Here is a 27,362-nt window from a genome sequence, read left to right as displayed (position 1 = left end):
CTTAAGCAAAAAAGGAGAATTTTGTGTATTTACTGAAGAATTAGGGCTTAAAAACAACACCAAGAAAACAGACAAGATAAAAAATAAGTAAATAAATAAAAATCTGGTTTTAGTGTCATTATTTACCATGTACATATATTGTACTTTTGTATTACACTTGTGTCTACAGTGGACCTGTAGTGCAAATCACAAAAAACAAAAAGTGAGCAAACAAAAAAGATAATCACAAAAAAAAAATAATTTTCTCGTAATATATATATATATATATATATATATATATATATATATATATATATATATATATATATATATATATATATATATATATATATATATATATATGTATATATATATATATATGTATATATATATATATATATTTATATATATATATATATATATATATATATATATATATATATATATATATATATATATATATATATATATATATATTACGAGAAAAGTACACAAGGAAAACCAGAGCACACAAGAAAAAAAAGGAACACAATCACATTTCCCTACCATAATTTGTTGGCGCTGGTGATTTTTTTCTTATGCGCTCTTTTTTTCTGTGTGCTCCTTTTTTCATGCGTGCACTTTTTTTCTTGCGTGCATCTCTCTTGGAACATATGTTTTTGTTAGTCTTTCATCTTTGGTGATGTGTTTTCGGTGGTTGCGATTACTTTTTTGTTTGCTTAATTTTTTTTGTTTTTATTTTTTCTGATTTGAAATCCATTGTTGGTGTCTTGAGATACAAGGTTCATTTTTCCTTGACAGTGCTCGTAACTCACAAGTTATGACAAATTATATTTCCCAATTAAAATGAACAAAACTATCATTAATCCAATCCGGCCTATTCCCAAAACAAATGTATTATAATATTTTTAATAAGAAATATTTCACTCTATCTATATCTGTAATAGTGGCAAGTCAGGATAAGTAATAAAACATAACTTAGAATTAAAAAATGGTGTTTACATTTTGCCATTCTTTATTTCTCATGTATAACACAAACATATGGACGTATAAGAAGGCGCTCAAAACTTCTCTTAGCTGCATGAATCACTAAAAACATTAATTTTCTTTTCAGATTAAGACGAAATTGATTGGAACATTAGTGAATTTATTTTTGAATTGTGGTGTAGGCACTCTTCGGCAAACATTGGATGCCTTTATTTTGGGAAGTTTTGTTTCAGATGCATGTATTCTCATGAGCAATGCAACTTTTTGTAAAATGAGCCAGTTATAAAATGGATGATGTTAGGACCTATCTTCTGTAGATGCTGAATGAAATACACTTGAAAAACATATGTCCAAAGTTAAATCAGGTATTGATGGCACAGGACTGTTTTAAGTATTTTTTTTCCAACCAAAAATGCGTTTTGGTTGTGAGGGGATTCTTGGCTATATATATATATATATATATATATATATATATATATATATATATAAAAAGAGAGAGAGAGAGAGAGAGAGAGAGAGAGAGAATCAACTTTGACTTTTTGACTTTGACATTAGTTGAGATTTATGTCCACCGTAGAATTACATCGACAGTCTTTTCCCAAAGTTCCTCTGAATGATCAGCTCCTCCTTTTATTCCCAGTTGGAGTTACAAGGACCAACCTGAACACAATGCCGGCACCAAGCTGCTCCCATGCAAGCCTTTCCACAACTAACATCTCCACTGATGTCAGCTGCCCCAATTCTGCTCTGTTGTGTGTTATCAACATCTCCTTGTTCTTGGAGAACGCCACCAAGCAGGACATGGATGAAATGTGCTTGAGCGAAGAGGAATACATGTCCATGCAACTGGGGCCCCCGAGGTCCCCGGTGTTCCTTCCCGTCTGCATCACCTATCTTACCATCTTCATGGTGGGCGTGCTGGGCAATTCCCTCACCTGTGCAGTCATCTTGCGCTACAAGGTGATGCAGACGCCAACCAACTACTATCTTCTGAGCCTGGCTGCGTCCGACCTCCTGGTGCTGCTTCTGGGCATGCCTCTGGAACTCTACGAGATGTGGCAGAACTATCCGTTTCTTTTCGGCGAGGGCGGCTGCTACTTTAAAACGTTCCTGTTTGAGACGGTCTGCTTCGCTTCCATCCTCAACGTCACGGCCCTCAGCGTGGAACGTTACTTTGCCGTGGTGCACCCCCTCAAGGTCAAACACATGACCACGTCGGCTCATGTCAAGAGGGTGGTCTTCACACTGTGGTTACTCTCCATGCTGTGTTCCGTGCCCAACACCAGCCTGCACGGGATCGTGGTGCTGCCGCCGAGGTTTGGACGAGACTTCCCCCGTTCTGCCATCTGCCGTACGTCTGGAACTTTTCTAAGCTGTCTTGTTGGAAACATGTTCACGCATTGGCTTACACTGCACACAAAAACGTTAAGCTAATACTATGTTCGCAGCAGCTAGGGCATCTGTGTTTCAGGCTATCCATGACAAAAGTGGATGGTCTTGAAACAGCACTCTGGGATGGGCTGGGAAAATGCAACGTGGTGATTGATGTGGTTACCTGCCACAATATTTAAGTGATTTAAGTTGGACTTCTTTTTGTTTCTTATATGTATATTTTATGTGCTTTTTCTTTTTTTTTTTTTTGGTGAGGTACAGTAAATGCTGTCGTATTATTGTAAAAATTACATTCTGCAAAAGCTTTAAAAGGGATAATCTCTTATTATGGCAATGTGATTGGTTGGTATTTGGTTCAATTGATCAATTTAATTATAGGAGTCTGTTTTTACGACTACATTTGACTTCAGGTTTCTGGCTAAAATACAGAACTTTCAAGTTGTCTTCAACTTTTAAAAATTTGTGGGGGAGAAAAAAATATATTTTTAATTCCCAATTTCTCTTTTGAACAATTACTCTGATTTCAAAACTAGGTGTGTGGCGAACATACTCAATATCAGTCATATTGGCCGTCTGAACCATAACTACAATGCGACCCACAGTAAAACTGAGTTTGACACTCTTGGCCTGGACTGAAAAACATTGATTTTAGATGCATTATCCTTACCGTAATCATGTTTTTTTTTTGTGTGTGTTTGTCTTTTCTTTTTTGCATGCAACTTTTTTGTTTGAGTTTGCCAAGCTTCACAAAAATTACACTTAAACCAACTTGCCACCCACTTTTTTTTCCTTCCAAGTCAAGAAACGTCATCGAAACTCACCATGATCAACAAGTGCCAAGGTCAGGTTATTGGACAAACTAGCATTTCTTCCTCTCATACCAAACAGCCAGCGCAACTTGCACACACCAAGCTATTGGAGCTATGAAATCATGCTGGATGTTTTTGTTTGTTTTTTGTTTTTTTTCGGGGCGCTACATGCTTTCTTGGCTGTGGTGCACTAGCTATATTTGCACCTCTGCTTTGAGACGACACTGGGGAGGTTCTGGGGATTCGTGTGAATTGAAATGGAATGACCAAATCGCGTCTGTACTAAACCAAAGGCTGAGCCATACTCTGTTTTGACCCTCCGGGACTTTGCACTCCACCATAGCTGTCATGGATGCCATGACAGATGATGAAAAAACATAGCAACAATACAAACAAAAAAAGGCCGGCCGCAATTTCATATTTCAGGCAAACAAGCCTGCCTTGGCTGACAGAAACTTGTGTAAACAATTCCAAGACATGTAAACGTTTCCATCTCCTTGTTGGAAAGCAGCAAGTTGCGTCAAAACCATGAGATCTTTGAACAGTTGGGTATATTCTATCTGTCATTGCTATTTTTCAATCCTCAGAGTTGGTCAAGCCCAAATGGATGTACAACCTGATCATCCTGGTTTCCACGTTGGTCTTCTTCATCCTGCCCATGCTGATCATCAGCATCCTCTACCTACTTATCGGATTGCAGCTGCACAGGGAGAGGATGATGACCATGGTGGAGGACAGGTGCAGCTTTGGACCAGAAAGCCTCAGCAGAACCCACAAGCAGAAATTGAACAAACGCAACCTTCAAGTCACCAAAATGTTGTGTAAGTAGCAGAAATCTATTTCTGTCTTTTTACCATTAAACAGCAAATTAAGTCTCAGATGAATGGTGCAGTGGTTTCAAAATTTTAGTGAATTTACAAGACAAAAATTTGGCACACCAGTGAACAAAAAATGTCTCAAAGACGTATATGCGATTATTATGCCTTGACTTACAAGTATCCCAATGTATATATATATATATATATATATATATATATATATATATATATATATATATATATATATATATATATATATATATATATATATATATATTTTTTTTTTTTTTTTTTTTTTTTTTTTTAATTCTGGATATAACAGGTGCATGTGCAGGGTTAAGAAAAAGACACTCATTGTCTGCTTTCCGGGATTTCCTCGCTCTTTGGAAGACAACACAGGACACAATTTCTCTTCGTACCATTCACCTGCACATCTGGGAACAGCACCACAAAATATTGGCTGAGAATAGCAAAAAAGATTAACATGTGTAAAACATAAAATGTAAAACAAATTTACATTATGAATTAACAAAAGATTAAACAAATGTATATTTGGCTTGGAATGTTGAGAAAAGATAAAACAAGTGTATATTTCAGAAAAAATAATAACAAAAGCTTAGTACTCACCGTTTCTCCTTTCAAGCGGGTAAAAGTAAAAAGGCAAACGCAGGATAGACTCATTTACCGGCCAGTAAATATGGAACAAATCATATTGGAGAATATGCTGCATGTCAATATAGTAAAACAGGCAAATGCTGTGAGAAAGTCAATCAATGCTTCAAATAAACTGTACCATAACAAGTCATTTACGACACAAACGGCCATAGTACTGTGCCTGAGCAGCTCTCAATGTAAACAGCACAGTGCTTTTTTTTTTTCGATTGGCATTCAATTTTTTTTTCAAGGGTCAATTTATACTGACGTTTTTGCAAAATTCCCCAAATCGAAGTAAAATCGGCGAGTCGACTTATAGTGAAGAACAACTATCACTCAAAAAACTACAGTACATATTGAAGGTGTTGTAATTATTTATACAGAGCCAATGAATAAAACAGTTTCAATACTGTTGCTTATTCTCACTAGGGTCACAGACCTGCTGGCGTCTATCCCAGCTGTCAATGGGCAGTAGGCAGGGGACAACCTGAACTGGTTGTTGCCTCCCTAAGAACCTGAATCCCTGAAAACAAAAACAATGTCACCTATTGGCCTAGACACATCAGTGCAATTGTTGGAATATACACAAACAACTGCAAAAAGTAGTCAAAGAAAAGAAAAATATACCTGTAGAAAACAACCCAGGACACAATTTTCTTCATAACGTTCACAACGCATATATAAAAAAATATCCAACATTTACAACACAAAGCAACAGTTTTTTCAACATCCGGCACATAGAAAAAAATCATAGAATTCGTGCCAAAACAGCTACATCGAAAATTATCTGCAAACTGTTATCATTGCTGAAATCGGCATGAAAACCCTGAGACCAGTCACCATGTCACCATGCACAACATTCAAAAATAGCACACCTTAAAAATGACTCAAAGAAATCATGAGCTTGTGATGTTACACTCTAAGCCACGCCCCTTGAGCGCATGCGTTTAACAGAAAAAAACAGGATGTAAAGTCATTTCAATTCTAATTTCCATTTGATTCATTTAACTTTTATTTTATTTTTTTAAAAAGAATACCATACTATTTTTCCTTCATCAAAACCACCAGAAAAAAAAAATTGTGTTCTTTTGCTGGAAATAATTCATGGCATTTCAGTGTATTTCAATGGAGAAAATGTCTTTGCCACACAAGTAATTTGAGTGGCGAGCATGGACATTGAACAAATTAAAAAAAGTTCCACTCCAAAGAACAATGAAATAATGACATCATCTCACAATGTTAAAGGTGGGCCTATTTAGTTAAACCCAAAAACTTTAATTCAGTCGTACGAATAGCAATAGCGTGTGCTATTTTATCGTTCTGCCTATCAGAATATGTCACTGGCATATTTAAATATCCAAAACTGGTTTTTTTTTCGTAAATAAATAGTAAATAGCAAAGCATATGGGTGAGACGTCCGTCAAGTTAACTGAGTGTCTATCGCAGAGGAATTTGGATGAGAGGAAAAAAGACCTCCTGAGCTGTCATTTACTTGGAAATGTGTGAATGGGACATGCCTGCCTGAAAGTCTTTTTTTTAGAGCCCCAGTATCCTGCGGCACCTAACTGAGTGTATGGATGTGTGATAATGGGCTTTTTTTTACCATCCACTCATCAGTATATTTTCTAATATAATGGAAAAACCCTATATTGTCTTCAAATTTCATTCTTAGAACCCCTGCTCTTCATCCCATGTTTTCCAGGTGTGCTGGTGATAGTTTTTGGCTTGTGCTGGGCTCCCTTCCACATGGACCGTCTGATGTGGAGTCTAATGGACACGTCGCTCGAGCAGCACCTCCAGATCTTCGAGCACATCCACATCGTCTCGGGCGTCTTCTTCTATTTGAGTGCCGCCATCAACCCCATTCTTTACAACCTCATGTCCACACGCTTCAGAGAAATGTTCAGACACATCTCGTGCTACGGTGACACCTGGACGTTCCGTTCCAGCTTAGAGATGACCTTGCGCAGCAGCTTAAGCCAGAAAACACAGAGGAGCACCAAAAGAACTCAAACATTGATGATAAAGCAAAACACATGTACCAGGGATGGCTGAGGTATTCCTACGATTTTCAATGCTTGGATGATAAGAGAAATTGTTCAAAAGCTCTTGACAAGAAAAGAAAGTAAATAATGTAATATTTTGATCACTCCTCAATGACGTAATTCTTGTAATGTTTCCTAATGATTGCATCACGTAGATTACGTCATATAAAATCAGCCTGCTACGTGGTGTAAACAAAACCATAAATTTACACTTTTATGCTCGTTTAAGAGGAATGAAATGCAAATCGAAGATGAGCTATGAAATATGAAACCTGGTTTGGCTTTTGACCAATGTTGTGCTAAAGGATCAGGCTTGGGTTTATTGTGTTTTGAATTTATATTGGTCGCTTTTTCAATTTATGAAAGTTGTTTGTGAAAGGACGCTTGTAATATAATTTAATGATACCTCGACCTATGATTATATTTAAAACATACTGTTGATCATTAAGAACATATTCAATTGCAAGTCTTTGAAATTTACAATTATTTAATGTATTCCTTTTTTAATGAAAAACTGAAAAACTGTCTAAATATTACACACTGTCCCCTTATGTTGAGAAACTCCGATTCATTCAAAGCGATTTGCTAACCAGCTCATTTAAAAAAAAAAAAAAAAAAGGCCATCGCAACACTGCACATTGTCTACTAATCTCTTATCTTCATACACTTTGATTATCATTTGAACTGAACTTTTAGCAGCTGGGAAGTAAAAGTCAAGACCTTCAGGAGGTTCTTTTTATATAAATTAAAAAAAAGGACAATTCTGAGGAAATTCATATTTTATTCAAAATAAATATCCCCTATCTTGTTTTCTTTCCTTCCACCCTTCATCTTTTTTGCCATCTATCCTATTTTGTCAAAACATGTCATGTATATTAATATACATTTAAGACTTTTTGGATGAGCAGTATTAATATTACATAGATTATGATGAGTAATATTGTTTAGTGCATTTTTTTGTTTGATTTATGACATGATCCCATCTTAGATCACAAAACTTTCACTCAGAGACTTTCATTAAAAGTTATACATTCACAATGGCTCAACTTCGACACAAGAGAAGTATGTTGTGTTACAAGAGCTCAATTTACAGACAGCCCTCCCACCATTGGGACGACGTCTCAACCATCTGTCACAGAAAATGCGCCTGATTGACAAGTCAAGCTGCGGTACTTGGAGACAGCTGAAAAATGGAGGATGGGATATTAAATTTAAGTTAGTAAGACAGCACTTGCGGAGTAGAATAGCAGAAGCTCAAGATCAAAATTAATCACCTGTCCAAAGAAAGAGGAAGATAACACACCCAGTATTTTTCCAGGGGGTGGCTTGGTTAAGTCGAGAGAGCCTAACGCTTTATTCAGCTTTGCAGCCTATAATTTCCAACGAAAGGATCCCGTCATTTACATATATAATAGAGGAATTCCTTTCCACCAGTTTCACAACGTTTATTTAATTGAGCCATTAGAAAAATCATATAACCTCACAACCAATAAACACACAACCAATAAAAAAGATTTTAAAAAAAAAGGTTGGGTAAGAGGTAGGCTTAATTATGTATATTCCGCTGTCTTGTGGTCAAGCTTTTTCATTGTTCTGCCTGTCGGTCTTCATTGTGGATAGATGGACCAAAAAATATTATTTGTGGTCAATTAATGATAATTTTTAGATCAAATACTCACAATTTCAAAACTATTTTACCAAAAAATATTGAGGAGGGAACAGAGATGTGTTAACAGACACACTGTTGAGTGATTTCCTTATATAAGATTCAGGAATATACTATATGTTTTTATCTATGATAATGAATCTTTTATTAATTTCCTCTGGAGGGATATAGTGGAATATAGATTGGTTGCCTCTTCTTCAATCTTGACGTGATGAGATCAGTTATTGTGAAATATATTCCTACAGAGGATTGCTGGAATCATTTACACCTTGTAAGGATGTGTGATAATCTGGGAATATGGGGAAAAATAAAGATCTTCAATATTTCTATCATTATATAGATTTATGTTAATAACATGTGATTGATAGAGTATTTTTTTTCCTGCAGATGCCATTTAATTTGAATGTTGCTGTTGCAATATATATATAGTGACATACACTTTTCCCATTTGCCTTAAAATGTAACTTCTTGACAAAAAAAAAGTACGACATTTGTGGAGCCAGCTTTTGAGTTATTAATTTATTTATTTATCTGTTTTGGCGGGTCAAACTCCACTTTGCACAGATTGGAAGTTTTCAGCTTTGGCGATTCCGTTGTATATTTAACATGCTGCACATTTATACTGCATGACAGAAGACCTCTAATTCTAGAGGGATTGAGAAGATTATGATATCAAAATTACGATGCAAATGATACAACATAATTTTAATTACGTATTTTCCGCACTATAAGGCGCACCTAAAAACCTTAATTTTTTTAAATAGCTGAGCGCCTTATAATAAGGTGCACCTTACATCATGGATCAATATTGAGATTGGGATTGAACTGCTAAAGTAAGCTTTACCTATTTCTTTTGTGTGTTTACAGTAGAACAAGGTTGGTTATATTGACATTGAGTTATTATGCTATTGAGTGTTTAGTTCTTATTTGAGTTATTATTGTTATTACTTTGAGTATTGCTATTATATGATTGAAAAAGTTTTAAAATATGTCATTAATTGAGGCTGCGCCTTATATATGGAATGTTTTAAATGTGCGGAAAATACGATGCCTAAAAAATGAACCAAAACATTGTTGTAAAAATGATTCATTTCTTAGGGAATAAATGTATTCTTTTTCTATTACATTACAATACATTAACTATTTTTTTCTGGTTCTCTTATTCTAATTGCATAGCCGTATATCCAAACAAACATCACATGTTATTGTGTTCATCGTAATGTTGCTGCTATTATTATAAAATGGACAGTTGTCACTCTCCTTTTGTCCGTTATTTCATATTGTATGTACATAAATTGTATTCTCTGTATTTGAAGCATTTCAAATTTAATTGCCAACTAGTCTCACTGTATAGTTCAATTATATGACATTTGTGCTTGAGATGAGATTTCAAATTATGGTGTTCACTGTTCATTAAAATGTATGATGTTACTAAATATGTTGAATGTAGCTTCCGTATAAAATCTGTGAATATGTATGGCCTCGTTAGAAAGACTGAAATCGTGTACGCGCTCCTGCCTTGGATTTATGATTTCATGACCTTCCTTCTTAACATTGGAGGAGCCGGAGGAATAAAACAGAAGGTTTATTGCTCTTCGGAAAGCAGTTCTGCCTTAATGAGCCTTGGAACTAATTTTCGTATTCACAGTGCAACCTGCTCCAGGATGAAAATGCATCATGCACAAAGCTGTTGAAAATGCGACTGGCAAAAGGTTTAATTAACAGTATCTTCACATCAGGCAGTTTCTTTGCAATTCTGTATGAGTCGCAGTTTAGGAATTATTGGAGTTACAATGTAAAAGCAGAAGGTGCTAGAAGAAGCATGAAGACATGTTAATGAGTTTGTATCGGTCAACAGCAATCATTATGCTGCATATCAACAAAACAGAATTCCTATTGCATAAAAATCATTTATGTCGGCTTGCAAGTGGATTAAATCACAAGGCTGCATAAAAATCCTGCCAATACGGCCATCGCAGCTTTGATGGTGGAAGCGATTGTCTCATGCCAATAAAATCTGCTCGATGTGCTTTGAAATTCAGATAAAGACAGATCAGCCTAGGGCGACACGGTGAAAGACTGGTTAGGACGTCCGCCTTGCATGCGGAGGTCGTGACCTGGGGCAGACAGAAGCGTATAGCTGTCATATTGTGGAGGTGTCGCCCAAGGAAACAACGGCACGTGACTCAGACGGAGTAGTATTCAAACAGTCGACCCATGGGTTACCGGACGACTTGCCCTACCGCCACTGTACTCTGATTTCCTCACATATTCCCAAAAACATGCATGTATGTAAACAGTATTTGCCTCTCAAATTGCCCTAACCCTAACCCTAACCCTAACCCTACAAAACAGGCCGGGGTTAAACCTTTAAAGGTCTGAAGGCGTCAAACTCCAGTCCTCAAGTGCCTATGTCGTTCATGTTTTGCAAGTTTTTCTTTGCAAAACACCTGATTCAAATGATTAGCATATCAGTGAGCTCTGATTTCGACAGAGCAGACCTGATTCCATGTTTGATGCCAGTAATCTTGCATCATATCTCAAAAGTACCACCATGCAGAACATTCATTAAGCTACAGAGCCCCTCTGGTGCCAGGGCATGAAAAAAAAAATATTTGCACGAATCCTTTCACTCAGTTTAGTAAACCGTACCCTCGGGTTAGTGTAATCACTGTATTGAAGGGAGATGTCCAGGGGCGATGATGTGAGAATGGGGCGACTAGAGGAAGTATTTGGAGTAAGTGTGGAACAAATGGGTGTCGGCTCTTTCGCTTACCAAGAAGTACAAAAGTTCTGTGTTTCCTTCCTGTCTAACGAAAAGTGTTTGGAAAACCTCACGTGGGATACAGAGATGGAAGGACAGTGGCAGATTCGGACTTTCACGATTAATACATCTCAGTCAGAACGGTGTCTGAACACCAAAGATGACTCTATTCCGCAACGTCTACGTACGCGGGCTAAAATTTGCCAAAAACAACATTTGTAAAATATTTAAACCACTATCTTTGCTGAATAGACACAGCAGGAGCTGCACACAATAACACTATTGTGGTTGTCAATGAACACATCAAATAGCTCCCCATGATAATATTACAACATATTTAGGATATAAAAGCTTTTGCTTAATTTTGAGGAAAATTAAGCTTTTGCTAATTTTGTGAAATTTTTCTTCCCGTTCATCATTGATAACCTCCAATCAGTAAATCAACTAATGACAAAAGCAACATTTGTAAAATATTACAACCGTCATCTTTGTTGACTAGACATGGATCTCTAAGCTGACGTGCGCAGGGACAGTATGTAAATTGTAGCTACTCACACAAAACAATCACTGGTAATAATGTTTGAAGCGAAATAAATAAATAAATAAATAAAAAAAAAACAGAAGGTGTCAGTAGGAGTGCCAACTTAAAATGGATATCCTCTGGCTTCCCAAGCCATGAGCCTATTGATAATCCATCGATATATAAATTTGTGCACCCATCAATGATTTGTGCCTAACAGCGAGATTTCTTCTTCATTGGATCACAGCAGTAGGTCGATTTCTGTCAAAGCCTAAACTGTTCATGCTCAACTTCTGAGAAAACTGCAGTTTAGGGTTATGTTGTTTTTTTGTTTTTGTTTTGTTTTTTTAGAGAGATCATAGTCACTTTAATACTCTAATCCCTTTTTACTCCACCAAAGGCCTGCAGTGAATGTCTCTTTTCCTATTAATTAGTCCAAAACAAGAGCTAGTGGGTAATCTTTTAAGTCAAAAAAACAAAAACAGCCCGGAGTAGTTTCATATTTGTTGTATGGCTGTTTGTAAAACGTGTATGGCTTGATCAAAAGTAGTCACCCTTCCTCACCAACACACACACAGACACACACGCAGGCATAAACGCATATACACACACTAATTAATGCTTATTTTGAAAGCTTAATGTAATCAGTGTTAGCTAAAATCTGTAATGTAATTGTGATGCAAGTCAGTATGTAAAAATATTTGTAAGTCTTTTAAAGTATTTTTTTCACCAATACTGTATTTCAGACACACTTGAGTGAACAACAAAAAACAAGTTTTTATTGTTTTCCATTTGAGAAAAACAGCAAGTATTCCAATAGTCTTCAACAAATCAGCAATCAACAAACAGAAGTATAAAAACACTAGCACCAAATGTTTTGATATCACGGTGTTCTGTCAACAAAGGCAGTAATCCCAACAAACGGAGAAAAACAAAGAAGTAGAATATGTTGCTCAAAGACCTTTGGGACAGTATTTTTTCTCAAACTTGGGTACGTCAAATTTGCGAAGGCAGCCTTTGTAGTTCATGTAGCGGATCTTTCCGAAAACGTCTCTCTCTGCCCACCCTTGATCATGAATGCCACAAATAGACCACATACAACCTAGAGGGAGGGCCAAAATGCCAAAAAGTTGAATTAGTATAGGAAATAGTGTCTCGGCTGAATCTGGCATGTACAAAAGAACATGCACGGCTGTAGCGTACCCACGAATCCGTTCGGGTCCTGGCCATCCAGTTCGTAACGATCGTTGAGGTACAGAGCGATGGAGAGCGCCTCCTCTGGTGACGAAGTCCACTCGAGAATCTTTTTGGCCCAGTACATCCGTAGAAAGCCGTGCATCTTGCCCTCAGAAAGCATCTGATACTAAATCAAGGAAGCAATAGTTGGTCACTATCAAGATTCAAACACGCACCGCCCAAAAAACAGGGATGAGCAAATTCTTATAAAAAATGTAGTTCATGTGCTTGCCAATATTTGCAAATTCATTACTTTTTTTTTGTTTTTTCTAGTCTTTAATAATCACCAGTAGAACATTTCTGACCAAAAATCAAAACGTGTATGATTGTATTATTTAAATGTTCCCACAAATTAAACGATTTCCTGGGTGAATTAATTAAATAGTCCAAGGATCAATAATTCCACCCAACTTTCCAACCTGATTTTCAAATACCCCTGTCAAAAACTTTCTAGAACCTCCAAATAGCAGTAACCCTAACCGATGATCAAAATCAAAAGCTGATAAGCATTCAACAACATTGCAGCTCTAAATTGTGTTTTGTGTTTGCGTCGACGAAAAAAAAGAAACCTCTAAAAATTGGGATTGCAGACACATTTTCTTACAGTGGCAGCTCCCAAATAAATGATTCTGTTAATTTCACACTCTGTGGCTTGGCAGGTACTCAGAGACACAATTATTTGTAAACAAGCAATTAAAAAGTTTTCAGTGATTTCCATCCATTTAACTTTTGTCCTCATTAAGGTCACGGGTGAGCTAACCTAGCCGACTTTTGGCAAGAGGCGGAGTATACCCTTGATCGTCCACCTGTCAATTCCAGAAACAACGTTCATGCGCATATTCACACTTACGGGCAACTGACCGTGTATTCACATAGCATTCACGTCACTTCACTTTTTCTGCATCTTGTTGCGTTACAGCCGCATTCAAAATGGAGTCAATTTTTTGTCTCAAATTTATATGCAGAACCCATGATAATGGCAACTTGTAATATATGTTTTTAGTTTCCACAGACGAGATTACATTTCCAGGAACACAAATGAATTTACGGCTAGCTGAAGCGGTCGAGGGCGGAAGGGTGTGGTGGACTCACGACTGATTGGACGCAAATGGCGTTTGTCTTTGAGCAGGAAGTTATTCCGTGTGATGTAGTCATTTTCTTTTTAGATATTTTCTTTCGCGATATGACGTGATACTGGGTATGCACAAGACAAATCATGGCATCAAAATAAGGATGCGCACACCAAAGACTCATTTGAAAAAACTCGGGCTTCACAGCAGCAAAGCTATTTTGTTTTTGTCATTTGCACTTCAGGGCCACCGTAAAATACAGAGCATTTATTTGAGCTATAGCCATTAATTGCTTCGGTTTTTAGCGACTCAAAGCAAGCCTCAATAGACATCACCACACTTTGCCGATAGATCTTTGGTGTGTTGAATGTCTAATTCTGATTGGGAAAAAAAATCTATTAAAAAAATGTACTTATGGAATATCGTTGGAAATAAATTGCTATGAACAGGTAGACCTTGCAGGATTATTCTCAAAATCATAATCTCCAACCGGGAATGCCTGAGCTGCGCTTCAAACCCAGAAGTGTTTGACTAAGAGACCGGCGTGTGAACCACTACTGCGCCATGTTGTCCGTTTCCATCATTTTCATACTTTTAAGGCAAAACGCTATACCTGAGCTGCATTCCAAAGCTTATCGTGCGTCTTGGCTTTCTCCAGTTGCTCTCGGGTGTACAGATAGGGCCTCTTGTCCTTAGCATGATCTCTCAAGGTCTTTTGAGCCCATTCATAAGCGCCTGGAAGTAAACAACATAAGAAAGAAAAAAGTGAGTCATTTCAGATGTACTCAATGAACTGACAACAGAGGAAATCACATATTATATGAGTCACCAGATCAAATAAAGACAAATTGGACACTCAATAAGAAGGAAAATTAGCGGATGAAAAAGGCGGAATATTATGGGATTTATTCAATTCTAACATGTCTTCAGCACATTTGAAATCATTTTTTTTTTTGGGGGGGGGGGGTTGTTTTTGTTTTTTTACACCCACCGCATCCAAACCAAATCATGTCATAGAGACATACTGGTGAAATCCTTATTTTTAAGTCTGAACTTTCTTTGATTTGCTTTACTTTTTATGCGAAACAGAAATAATAATTAAACACATATGTCAAACAAGCAAATATGCTAAAGGGGAATACATTTTGCAGCAGAAGCTAAATAAATCAGTTCTGCGTTGACTTCTAAGTCATTTGAATACATATAAAATGTATCTCTTATTTACATCAAACACTATCATAATAAAAAACTAAGTTACATTCAATTACTCCATCTAAACATCCATCCAATCACTCTTTCTATTGTGTAACCTAAAGCAATACTAATTGTCTTTTATTGGGTTTTATGGGGAAACAACAAAATCATATCAACTTGTTATGTGTCAATTTATATATTATACAAGCATTATTTTGTCCACAAAACGGATATGTCAATCTTTTAGTAAAAAAAAATTGAACTGACCCTCCACTCTGTCATATTTCTCATTGTAAAAGCAGAAGTTGTCTGTCAGCTCTCTTCGCACCACCAGCTCTTCAATGAAAGGTTCTACTGACTGACTGGCGCTCTTTCCGCCACGCCGGACTTGCAGTGCCACACGCTGGGCAGACAGGTGTCCTAGGAAAAAAAAAAAAGAAAAAATAGTGGGGGTATTCATTGCATACTGCTCTTTAAACTGCAACAAAACAGTCTGAACCAACACCAAGCACACTTGGCCTCTTATTATTCAGAGAATTTAAAACATGAGTAACAACAGCCACTAAAAAATAGAATAGGTTTTATTAGGTTCAAGCATGTTTTAATACATTTTAATGTGTACGGGGTAAAACAAAACAAGTAAAAACAAAATCCTATAGCCTCAAAAAAAATTTCGCCGTTGGGTCTGGAACGCAAGTCCTCGGATGAACAGAAGTTCAAATGTAGAAGTGAAAAGCGTGACGTGCTTATGCCACGTGGATGAAGCGACAAGCACTTGCGCCTCTTCACGACACACTGCTGAGATCAATGGCTCTCTGGAGAAATCAATTGAGAAGCGCTGTGACAAAAGCGATCCAGCGGTTCAAGGATAAGAGGCAGCAGCATGATCACGCGGGAAATTGCCACAAAGCCGCTATATGGATGGAGGAGGCGTAGAGCGACCGAAACGCCGGCCTAGCTTGAGATCCATTTACACAGAATGTGTTTTTATTGAGTCAGACACTTTCAGAAGCACTTAAAGCTCCATGCACAGCTGTTTCTTTTTTTTTTTTTGCACTTCGGTTGAATACAGACTGCGAAGTGGAAATTTTCACTCTTAGTTTCATTATAAACTGTGTGATATCGCCCCCAACACATACACATATTCATTGCTTGTAAATGTCCTTATTTGAGATCAAATTTAGACAATAGTGAAAAAAAAAAAAAAATGAAACCATTACCTATAATGTTCATTGACGCAGTTATAATCGAATGGCTTGAAATGATAGGAAAAGGTTAACTCTCATGTAAAGCGTAATGATGCCTCAGAGTGGACATGACTGCCAATTAGAGTCGACTGCCAATGCAGGCACAAATAAACAGGTTTAGATGATTTTGTTTTATGTAGTTAATTGAACTGATTCAAACCAACCAACTCAATGGAATTATTTTAAATTAAAACAAGCAACAATAACAATCTTGATTTGGCTTCGTCAATACCATGACTTGAAGCTTTAAGGCTAAACAAATTTCAAAGCCAGCTTCTTCAGGGTTCCTACTAACCAAAGCGGATCCAAGGGGAAAGTTGGCTGAGCGCAGCAACGTTGGGATCATTACGATGAGTGCCAAAGAGTTTTAGGCGAACGTCAATGAAGGATTCCAACATGGCCATTCCCGACGTGGTGCCTGGCTTGGCCCACTCTGGCTCCACCACGGTTCGGTCCACCTGCAGTGAGCCAAGGGTTTTGGCCCAATCTACTGGCTGGGGGGTAGATGTAATCGAACAAGGATAAAGTTATGCTTTTCCAGGATAGAGTCTTAATATTATGATATTAATGTCCATTTTCACAGAGGGAAGAAAGTTAATGTTAGCATAATAAATTCATATTTTTAGGGCAGGTAAATTGGATTAAAATCTGACTTTTTTAAGAGAAAAAAAAAAGTTATATTCTTTAGAAAAACAGAAACAGATTTTGTGGAGGAACAAAATTGAAATCTGACAAAATTTCAATGACGAAAGGCAGACATGTTTTTAAGGAAACCAGTTGCAATGTTAAGACAAAGTAGTGTTTTTTTAAGTATTAATGTTTCAAAAAAAAAGTAAAATGCATTTTTCATGTTAAAAAGACAAAAGTTATCACAAGTCATGTGTTAATATGAGACATAACATCAAATTATGAAATGTTGGTAATATTACAATTTATTGTTAAATTTAACAGAAGTTATGTTATGATCATTTTTTTAATTGGCCATTTAGGAATTTAGTTGTTTTTCAGAGACAGTCATAAAATTGTTTGCTAATATTTTAATCAAAGTTCTTGTCGTTCAAGAATTTTGTTGTGTTTTTCCAAGATAGCTGTAATAGTGAACTTTAATCATAAGTTTTAAAAGGACAGAAATTAATGTTCTGACAAAAAAAGGTTTTTCAAAAGTTTTTTAAAGAAAAAAAAAAAAAAAACTATGAGGACCCTAAAAAAAAACTGCCTTTTGTTTCCCGAGAATAGGGAATTCATTCCTGTTTGATTTGTAAACGACTTTACTCATGCAGGGATGCATCTTGCTAATCTGTATTACAATCATATCGGAATATTTCATTGTACCCACGCCAAGACAGAGAGGAGTTCATAGTTTATTACGATTGATGTTTTCTTAGGTTTGGTCCCCTTACGTAAATATGCACATTTCCAAAATGATACCATGACTCATTGATTTCCAGGGGACCCCAGTTGGAGAGCGGAAGCTTAACTTACTTTGCTGTTTTTCGTTGTCGTGTAGGGGTGCTTCTCAACCACGGGAAAATCAGTGAGGAACTCTGGTAAAAGTTTGGTAATTTTCCCCCGGATTGTCCTGGCAGCATATTCAAGTTTGGGAGATGCTTCCCAGCATGGAACAATATTGTGAGCATCAACCTGTCCAACAAAATCAGGTGCCCAATTAAATTTGACAGTAAACTTTTGAAACTTTCTTGAGAATAATTGGGGCGATTCCATATAATAAAACTTGGAGTTTTCTCCAAGTTTTGCCTATTTACCTGAATGAGTGGAACATCATTTGGAAGAGCTTTTTTTACATCCTCCAACCACTTCAGAGGCTCCCTGAGCGGTGAAAAGTCCGTCACGACCGCCCCAAAGCCACGGTCGGACACAAAGTCAGGCAGCACTTTGCCTGCAGAGCCTTTCAGCAGATGGAACGGGATGTCTAAAGATCTGCATTCCTGTTTGATGAGAAAAATGGATCGTTTCACCTAGTGGCGGGCTGGTGTTGGATATTTGGCGACTGACCTGACTACATCTTAACACCACCACTGTCATGTTGCAATGAAAGCAAATACTAATAATACAGCACCCATCTGTGCATAAACATTAATTGGGGGGGATAAATCAACATAAATCTAATAAAATGATACATATCTGCAAACAGATTTGATCCCTCATTTTTTAAATTTTATGACAGCGCTCATTTTTATATGGTAGGGAAGGTGTGACTCATATTGGATGTCCGAGTGCATCACAGCCCTCACATTGTAGCATTTTGACGCACCTCCAACCCCCCCGCCCAACCTGACCTTAAAAATCTAAAAAGCTGTAATAGTGAGCCCGTTTACTTTTTCTTTACATGGTTTCAGAAATACCCTTCAAAGCATGGCAACGTGTTTAGAAAGAAATCTCGGAATTCCCATCACAGGGTCATGAAGAGAAATTGGATCATTTCAGGCAATTTCCTTGAACCCCACAGCCCATTTTGTTGTATTGTCAGTTTGTCATCCAGAAAAAAAAGTCACAATAAATACTTCTTCACTGTGCAGTTATGTTCAAGACGTCAGAACAAATTGAGGGACAGTTCCACTGGGAATTGAGCCAAGCAGAGCCATTTAGGAATTTGTCTGTTTGGGGTGCTCCAAAGAAGCCGATTACTAAATGTATTATTGTGTGCTGATCGATGGTTGGCTAGTTTTAACTTGAAAGTAGCAAGCGCTGTTCTGACCAACCAAGCACAGAATGGAAAAATGGTGATGTCATCGGAGGCCAGCAGTCTGGTCATCTAAAGATGAATTAGAAAGATGATTGGCAATCCCATTTCTAATCTAAAATAAAATACATGGGCAGGCACTATTGATTCTGAAGGCAGCGGGAAAATAAAATGGACATGGCATCACATGCGATACCTGTGAAAAGTTTGGAAATGCGCTTCAGTGATTTTTTTTTTCTTTTTTCAAAATTCAAAATTTCACAACTTCACTTGGTGACGTTTTAAAGAAATTGTGTTATTGAGACGTGAAAACGCAGTTTCCTCTCAAAGCGTCACAAAAACAAAATGATTCCAAAATCCGGGAATCACTATGATTGGCTATATGATCTATATCAGGGGTTCTTAACTTTTTTCAGTGATATACCCTCTGTGAAATAAATTTTTCAGCAACTGTAGGCACTCTCAAACTTCAATTGTATTGGTCCACAAAAAAAACAATCAACCTAAAGTTGTCTTTTGAATCATAGAAGAGATCTGTTATAAAAAAGAGATAACTTTGTTATTAATAAATATTTTTCCAAAAAATAATCAATATAAAGTGTCAGACCTGGTCTCAAAAATAAATATTTATAAATAAATATTTGTCCACAAGAAAATACTACACCTAAAGCATCCTGTTTTGAGATTAGAAATCTGTTCACAAAAATAAATTACTAAACTTATTATGAATAAATATTTGTCCTCCAAAAAATAATCAGCATAAAGTGTCAGATCTGTTCTTAAATATAAATAATTATAAATAAGCATTTGTCCACAGAAAAATATTTTACCTAAAGTGTCTTCTATTGGGTTCATAGTAGAGATGTGTTCACAAAAATAAATCATGAACTTGACAGTTGAGATGTGGCACATGACAAGCTGTGTCCAACCATTCTAGTATGGGGGAGAATCTGGGTTTTTACAAAAATGAAATTGAATAACCTACAGAACATGAAATGTTTTACGAACTTATATTTTTCTGAAATAATAATTCAATTCATAAATTATTGTGAAATGATTTTTGCATGTTTGTTTGTTTTATTTAAAATGTCATGTACCCCCTGAAGTTTCTTCAAGAACCCCCGGGGGTACGAGTACCCCCATTTGAGAACCACTGATCTATATGATCCAGCCCTGAATGCAAATGGCCTTATTGTACCTTTTCAACTTCTTCCAGACCTTTCAGCATGAAGCCATAATGTCTCAGCGTGGACAACTCTGATTTGGGGACATACAGGCAGAAACAGACGTGCAGAGACAAGTTCTTCTTCGTGGCAAGGCGCTGGGCGTGGATCAGTGCCCAGTTATCTAAATAAAAAGAGACGTCGATGCGTTATTAAAATAGAGAAGAGCTGAGTGTTTTCTCTTTAGTCAATGCATGTGACCATGTGTTATGTTCACCTTGTACTCTCTGGTCCCTCTGCATCCAATAAAGGATCCCTTCTGAGTCCTGCTTTGCCTCTTGGGTGTCTGATATAAATCGAACACGTTTCTTGTTGACTTTCGTGTCCTTATTGCTGGATCTGTGTTGTTTGACAAGGTCTGTCAGCCATCCTGCTGTTTTCTCATTCTTCACTTCCTTCGGCTTCTTAGCACTGGGCTCAGCAGCCGCAGCGGCGGTTGCCTTGCGCTTTTTGCCTGACATGATGGCACCAAATGACTTGGTGAGATATGAGAAAAATGAGCTGTGAAATTAGAACACACATAAGAATACGTCAAAATGCACAACGGGAATACAAGACAAAGCCGCAGACTTTCACTTAAAATCAGTAAGCGTTAGATCGTATTCTAACTTACGTCTTCGTAATACGATGCCTCATGCGCGGCGAAAAGGAAGCAAAAGGAAAAGACGTCCAAATTGAGATAAAATTAGAAATGAATGGAATAAATACTCACTGTAATTTCAACTGTAAGCGATAGAGCCGCGTGAGTATTTTATGTTTACACAAGCGCTTACGAGAGTGAAGCACGTCATAGTTTTGTAACATAATAGGCCGCGTCCGATTTAGCTCAACTGTCATGTCTTGAGTGTCCTCGCCCTTTGCCAAGAGAAAAGAAGGAAAAGAATAAAAAATGTAAAAACGTGTATTACTATTTGGAAATATTTTTTTGTTGAACCGTGACTTTATTCATTAAATCATTTAGGTTCGGTTATGCTTCTACCCAACACTATAAAAAATGGAAAATCCAATATTCCCCTCTCTCTCTCTCCCTCTGTCGCTCTGCCTCTTTCGCTCTCTCTCTCTGTGTCTCTCTGTCTCGCTCTCTCGTTCAAGTCTCCTTTCTGAGTTAGTTGATTAGCTGAATGGGACGCAGCCAGCCACACGGTCACGCCCATTTTGCGTGCTTTCAATATGAACTACATCGTCCACAATGCAACAGTATTTTTTGCGCATGCGTAGCAAAATTTACGATCGGGGGTAGGGAAGGTCCAGCATAATTTATCTTGAAAGGGCTAGCAGAATCTAGCCTCTTGCCGTTTTTTGTTTGTTAGTTGTATTTTTGTTTTCTTTTAGGTTGCTTTCGAGATGAATAAACGTAATTTGAAAAAGCCTTTGGTTCGCGATAAGGTGGACATGTCACTAGGTAAGGACCTCAGCATGGACGCTTTCGTCTAAAAATGGGTTTTCTGGCTGTTGCTGTCAATCAACTGGGTTCAGTACATCTAGCTCATAGTACGCCGTTTGGCTCCAATTTTTCCTATTCAGTTTAATTCTCCATTAACTGGGTTTGTACGCAGAAGCACGCATATCCACTTATATTAGACTTGCAGAAAATTATCAAGTGCACACATTTTGTTGTTGACTGGCATACATTGGCAAGGATGTCCACTTGTCTGCCTCTGTGACTCCTCCAGTCTCTACTCTTTTGCAAATGCTCACTCATTTGTTTGTTTTTTGGCAGATGATATCATTCGATTAAATAAAAAAGAGCAGCAAACAAAAAGGAAACAGCCCAACAAGAATCAGCAAACAGTCCACCAGCGAAGGACCCCTCGAACACAAGCAAACATAAAATCTTCATCCAAAAACACAAACGGTATGTCATGTCTTCATCTTGTTTCCTTGTCGACACCTTACCTGTATGGAATAACATGTTATAGACGGCGTGTTCCGAGGAGGAGGTGCAGTAACCACATCAAGAACTTGGGTCATCCCGGGTGTCCGGCGAGGTCAGGGAGTCGTCACCGGTTTGGCAGCCCGGAGGAACTCAACCATCATCAGACGAACTACTCAGGTGACTTAACAGGACATATCTATATTTTCATCTGTTAGATTGCAGACTTGCAGACCATAAAGATTAGGAGGTTATTAACTTTGAATCATATGGATAGGCTGCTTTCTGGTTACATGGTATGATAATTACAAATAAATACACAAAGAAGATGGATACAGCTGCTCAGTAGGATGCAGTAATGTTTCTTTTTTTTCCACAGAGGATAAATAATATATGCCTGTGAGCGGTGCTATATCTGTCGCATGAGTTGCTGCACCATTTGTGCAACAAATCCATAATTTTTCAACATCCACTTACCCTCACGAGGCTAGCGGGCTTGCTGGTGCCTATCCCAGCTGGCTTGAGTCCGTAGGCTGGGAACACCCTGAACTGGTTGCCAGCAAAATGCAGGGCACACAGGGATGAATAACCATTTACGCACCCAATCACACCTAACGACAATTTAGAGTGTTCACTACACCTACAATGCATGTTTTTGGAATGTGTAAGGAAGCCGGAGTGCCTGGAGAGAGAACCCATGTGAGCACGGGGAGAGCATGCAAACTCCAGACAGGAAGGCCGGAGAGAGCTCGAATTGATCTTGGGACTCTGAACTGTGAGGCGAATGTGCTAACCACTCTTCACCGTACCACCTTGTGCAACAAATCATTTACAAAATTATTCTGAATTTAAATTGCAATTAATCTCTACTGTTTATGTTTTATCAATTGGATTCTTAAAGATGCAATTATTTATGTTGACCACTTTGAAGTGTATTAGATGTACCTTTGCATTATTCTGTACATTTAATTCGTCTTTAGCAAGTTGTGGAAATGTTATCACTAAAGTTCTCTTTGTTTTGTTTGTTTTTAGAGAGCAAAGCAAAAGCCCAACCGAAATACTGACGTCACCAAGACGAACCCCAGTGGAACGCCAGTCAACAGACCATTTCAACTGCGCGGACGGTGAGAAAACCTTTGCTTCTCATGATAGGACATCAAACGGTACTCATCTTCTGTCTTCCTTTCATGAAGACATCTCCCTTATGTGCATCAGACTGATGCGCGCCAAGCGACATTTCTTCATCACAGAGGACTCAAGGTGATAGGATGTGTGTGTATTGGGATCAATCAGAGCATGCTGTGTCAGTGCCAGAGTTTTGTAACCTCCTTTTTTTGTGTTCCTTGTCAGGTGCAAACACTGGTGCAGAAGCCAAAACCTCATACTCTTCCAGTCAGAAATTCCCCGTAAGTTGTTCAGTGTGTTCGCTCTCAACAAAACCACAACTTTTCAAGAACATGAAAGAAAAGTCACTATCTTCCTTGCCATTAAACAACGCATCATTAAAGTTGATATAATACTTGATATTGCAATCATATAATGTGCCGCATTCATCCCAACCCATAAATATGTTAAAACGTGCAAGACACATGCAAAAAAGAAAAAAAGGGAATTTATATTGCTGTCATTGATGGAATTTTTATGATTCATTTTCATTGCAAGCCATCCCAAAGTCCGTGCCAATAAAACGTGTAATATTTAATGAAAGCTAATGACTGATTACTTCCCTAATATCTTCCCTAATGCTGTTTCAAAGATAACAATAAAAACATTGGACTAAAGTGTGATTGCTTCTCAATTCTATTTACCAAGCCCTCCTGGGAAAAAGAAAACTTTCCAATTCACAAAAGAATCATTATAAAACGTCACAAAACCAATTTAAAAAAGAAATCCCTTGCTGTCATCTTCCGTTTAACTATGCCTAACGTGCGCTACCAAGAAAGAAACAACATCATCTTACTGCAAAGGCCAATTTCAAAATAAACACTTCAAATAATACATGGTTCGCAGCCGTGGTTGGTACCAGTTAGCTTTACTCCTCTTTGCAACTCAGTTTTTCTTTCGATCATATCACGTCCCTACCAACATAAAGAAACACCATTTAAATAGCAGTCATATTAGTTATTAGCACCAGTTGCTAACACTGTGGTGCATTCAAATGCTGTCTTGACAATTCCGCCTCAGACAAAAAGGCCCAATCTATGCTTTAATATTTGATAGTGGCAAATATAAAAATAATGAGTTTCTATTAATCTATAAAATCTAACACATGGACAGATGATGTGGTGAAATTACTTTGATAGTTTACTTAATATCCATAAATGGTCAATCAAGACACTTAGCTTTACAATACCTAATCAAATAAGACAGAAAACAGATTTCATTGTCAATCAAATTATTTCCATTTTCAATGAAAATGTAGTCCCAAATATCGCAATTAAATCGAATCGCGAGACAGTCAATGATTCACAATCCTATAAAATATTTCCCCTGGCGTGATAAGCGGTTTTTATGTGAAAAATTAACAGTACCTACTTGGAGATATGGCAGAGTTCATGCATAGCTTCCCTTTTTTTTTCTCTTTCCACTAGGTGGCGGGCATCAACGAGTATCACTGGAGTCTTGACTGTATCCATAGACAACCCCACAGCCATGACGCAGCCTGAGTTAAAAAAAAAAAAAACACACACAAAAATTAAAAATCATTTGGAACAAACATTCATAAGAACAATGACGTGTTTGACCTGGTTTCCTTCCATAGGCCTCCTTCTGCGTGGACTCTACACCCTGCAACACTTCACTTGTCCGCAAGTGACATGAAACCGGCAGAGAAAAAAATACCAAAAGGAGTGTCTCTTCAATTTGACATCAACAGTGTTGGAAAACCAGTAAGTTATAAAGGCACCAAGTCACATGGCTTCAGGATGACATTTTTTAGATGAATGTAAAATTTAATTGAGCTCACATTATAATTTGTTTTTTTTTTGTTTTCCTTCCAAAAGCAAACGTCAATGACCTTGAATGAGAGGTTCCGCATATTAAAAGAACACCGTGCACAGAAAAGCAAAGGCAATAGATTTGTTGTGGTGGACTAGACATCAGCAAGAATGGCAGACAGGAAAAACAACAGCCTAGGCGCCCACTTCTCCATGTGCGGACTACTCTTTTAATTTTTTTTCCCCCCTTTTACAGGTTTTGCCACCTGAGAGCAAAATGCAACAGTGTGGATATCTTGAGACTTTTTATACTGTCTTGTACTCAACCATCGACATTTTTGCTCTAAGAACTACAATTTAACTTTTTTAAGAATGTTTTATTGTGATGTTATTCGTTTAAAAGACATTCCTCATCACATTGTCATTCAACTCAACTTTCAACAACCGCAGAGCAAAGTGAAGCAAAGTGCTATGCTTAAAGGGACAGTGTGTAAGATGTAAACTGTTTTTCATTAAAAAGGAATAAATTAAATGATTGTAAATTTCAAAAACTTGCAAATGAATGTGTTCTTAATGACCAACAGTATGTTTCAAATATAATCATAGGTCTAGTTAGTTATGTTACATGGCGAGTGGCACTCCTCCGGAGGCGGCCATGTTTGTTATAGCAACGGATAACAGTAAATGCACCACCTCCTGCTGTCTGTAATGAAAAATGGTCTAAACCTTACACGCCACCCCTTTAAAGGATAAAACATACAATAATAAACTCTGGCTTCCTCCAACATTCCAAAAAACATGCATGGCAGGTGTATTGGACGTCCTTAATTGTCCCTCGGTGTGATTGGGTGCGTGAATTATTTATTTGTATCTGTGTGCCTTACAATTGGCTGGCAACCAGTTCAGGGTGTCCCCCGCCTACAGCCTCATCAGATGGGATAGGCACCAGCAAGCCTGCGACCCTTGTGAGGATAAGTGGCTCTAGAAAATGGATGGATGGACAGTATACCTAATATCGGAGGAAAATGGAGTACCTGGAGATAATCCAAGCAGGCACAGGAAGAACTTGCAAACACTACACAGGAGGGCCGAAGCCGGAAGCGAAACTGCGATCTCAAAACTGTGAAGCTGACATGCTAAACGCTCTTCCACAATAATGATAAATGGCTTTTTGTTATTGTCTGCGAATGGCCCATCTGCATGTTGAAAGTCCAATGTGTATTTATGTTGAAGTAAGATACGAAGCAAAGTGATTGCTAACACCAAAAGCACACTGGTTTGGAATTTGAATATTGCTTTTATTTAAATACAATAAATTTTGTAATGTAACAAAACTATTCGCATATGAAATTCAAACACCATTTTAATGAACAAAACATGGCTCACTTCATTTTGTGTGACTAGTGTCTGTAAACACTAGCTTTTAATTTTCTCACTGCTGGCGCCATCTCTGCTGTGATTGAACCCCCTTCCCATACCCCCCCCCCCCCCCACTTGCAATGTTCACAGACTGCCTTACAATAAGAGTGCTGAATAAAAATGAGGTAAGAAAGTGGTTTGAAGGTGACAGAACATGCTGGTGGGAAACAAAAAAAATTGTGGTGGAGTCAAAGAAGGTATAAAGAAAGAAAATACACTACTGACAAAAAGTTAAGAGATATTGGGCTTTATATGAAATTTCTGAATGAACCACACATGCACTGGATCCCTTTCAGATGAAGTGAATTTGGACAACTTTTGAATGTACCGTGATTGGAAGAGTCACAGCAAGGCATTAAAGTGGACGTCATAGGAAATTTGCATGACTTTTTACAAAAGGCCAATCGAAGAGTTTGGTTTTAACAGTGGAGTGGGAGCAGCAGGCTTTGATGATTCAAGATTCATCGAGCAGACTTTTTTTTTTTTGAGAAAATGGCCACTGACCTTCCAGTGTCATCAAACAGGTTGCAAAAAAGATGGGAGGAGTCAGAAATGTTCCAATCATTCGGAAATTTCACCCGAAATCCTACTATTTTTCCAAGTAGTGTACACGTGTGCGTAAAAAAAAAAAGTAATCAATCGACACAGCTTTGCATCTTTGGTTACAAAGAACGTTGAATGAGTTCACAGCTTTCCCTCCAGCCCCTCACCCAAGCGAAGGTGGGGAGGTGTGGCAATCCCGATTCACTTTTAGCCAACAACTTCGGCACGGTATGCCTCACCCTGGGCACTGGATCAAATTTGATATCAGCAGGTGAGGAGTCACCTA

At 37.6% G+C, this 27,362-nt stretch overlaps 2 protein-coding genes and 1 pseudogene across 6 annotated transcripts; 2 read left to right on the top strand and 1 right to left on the bottom strand.

Annotated features, from left to right (window-relative positions):
- The first annotated feature begins 1,635 nt into the window (after positions 1-1,635).
- LOC148415002 (neuromedin-U receptor 1 pseudogene) lies at positions 1,636-6,694 on the top strand (annotated as a pseudogene).
- Positions 6,695-12,386: 5,692 nt separating this feature from the next.
- cpdp (CPD photolyase) lies at positions 12,387-22,232 on the bottom strand. Of its 5 annotated transcripts, none has more exons than XM_088430312.1 (10): positions 22,202-22,232; positions 20,523-20,759; positions 20,281-20,429; positions 18,145-18,327; positions 17,864-18,022; positions 16,677-16,875; positions 15,402-15,554; positions 14,554-14,675; positions 12,838-12,997; positions 12,387-12,736 (listed from the first exon to the last, which is right to left on the bottom strand). In XM_088430312.1, the coding sequence occupies exons 1-10, from the start codon at positions 22,215-22,217 to the stop codon at positions 12,588-12,590; spliced, it is 1,527 nt and encodes a 508-aa protein (XP_088286438.1). In that variant the 5' UTR covers positions 22,218-22,232; the 3' UTR covers positions 12,387-12,587. The 5 variants fall into 5 exon arrangements, with proteins under 5 accessions (XP_088286438.1, XP_088286436.1, XP_088286437.1 ...); XM_088430310.1 differs by lacking the exon at positions 22,202-22,232 and adding an exon at positions 21,018-21,105 and having other exon boundaries at positions 20,523-20,806; XM_088430311.1 differs by lacking the exon at positions 22,202-22,232 and adding an exon at positions 20,919-21,095 and having other exon boundaries at positions 20,523-20,806.
- Positions 21,508-25,665, top strand: LOC148415000 (UAP56-interacting factor-like). The gene is made up of 9 exons (XM_088430316.1): positions 21,508-21,707; positions 22,026-22,160; positions 22,225-22,358; positions 23,211-23,302; positions 23,372-23,438; positions 23,529-23,584; positions 24,770-24,844; positions 24,940-25,066; positions 25,181-25,665. Exons 1-9 carry the CDS (start codon positions 21,650-21,652, stop codon positions 25,271-25,273), a joined length of 837 nt encoding a protein of 278 aa, XP_088286442.1. The 5' UTR covers positions 21,508-21,649; the 3' UTR covers positions 25,274-25,665.
- The last annotated feature ends 1,697 nt before the right edge of the window (positions 25,666-27,362 follow it).

The sequence above is a fragment of the Hippichthys cyanospilos genome, chromosome 12, assembly GCF_059441005.1.
Source record: "Hippichthys cyanospilos isolate Australia breed blue-spotted pipefish chromosome 12, RoL_Hcya_1.0, whole genome shotgun sequence".
Lineage (NCBI taxonomy): Eukaryota > Metazoa > Chordata > Actinopteri > Syngnathiformes > Syngnathidae > Hippichthys > Hippichthys cyanospilos.
Note: the sequence above shows the minus strand (reverse complement) of the source record. Positions and strands in the feature narration are given on the sequence as shown.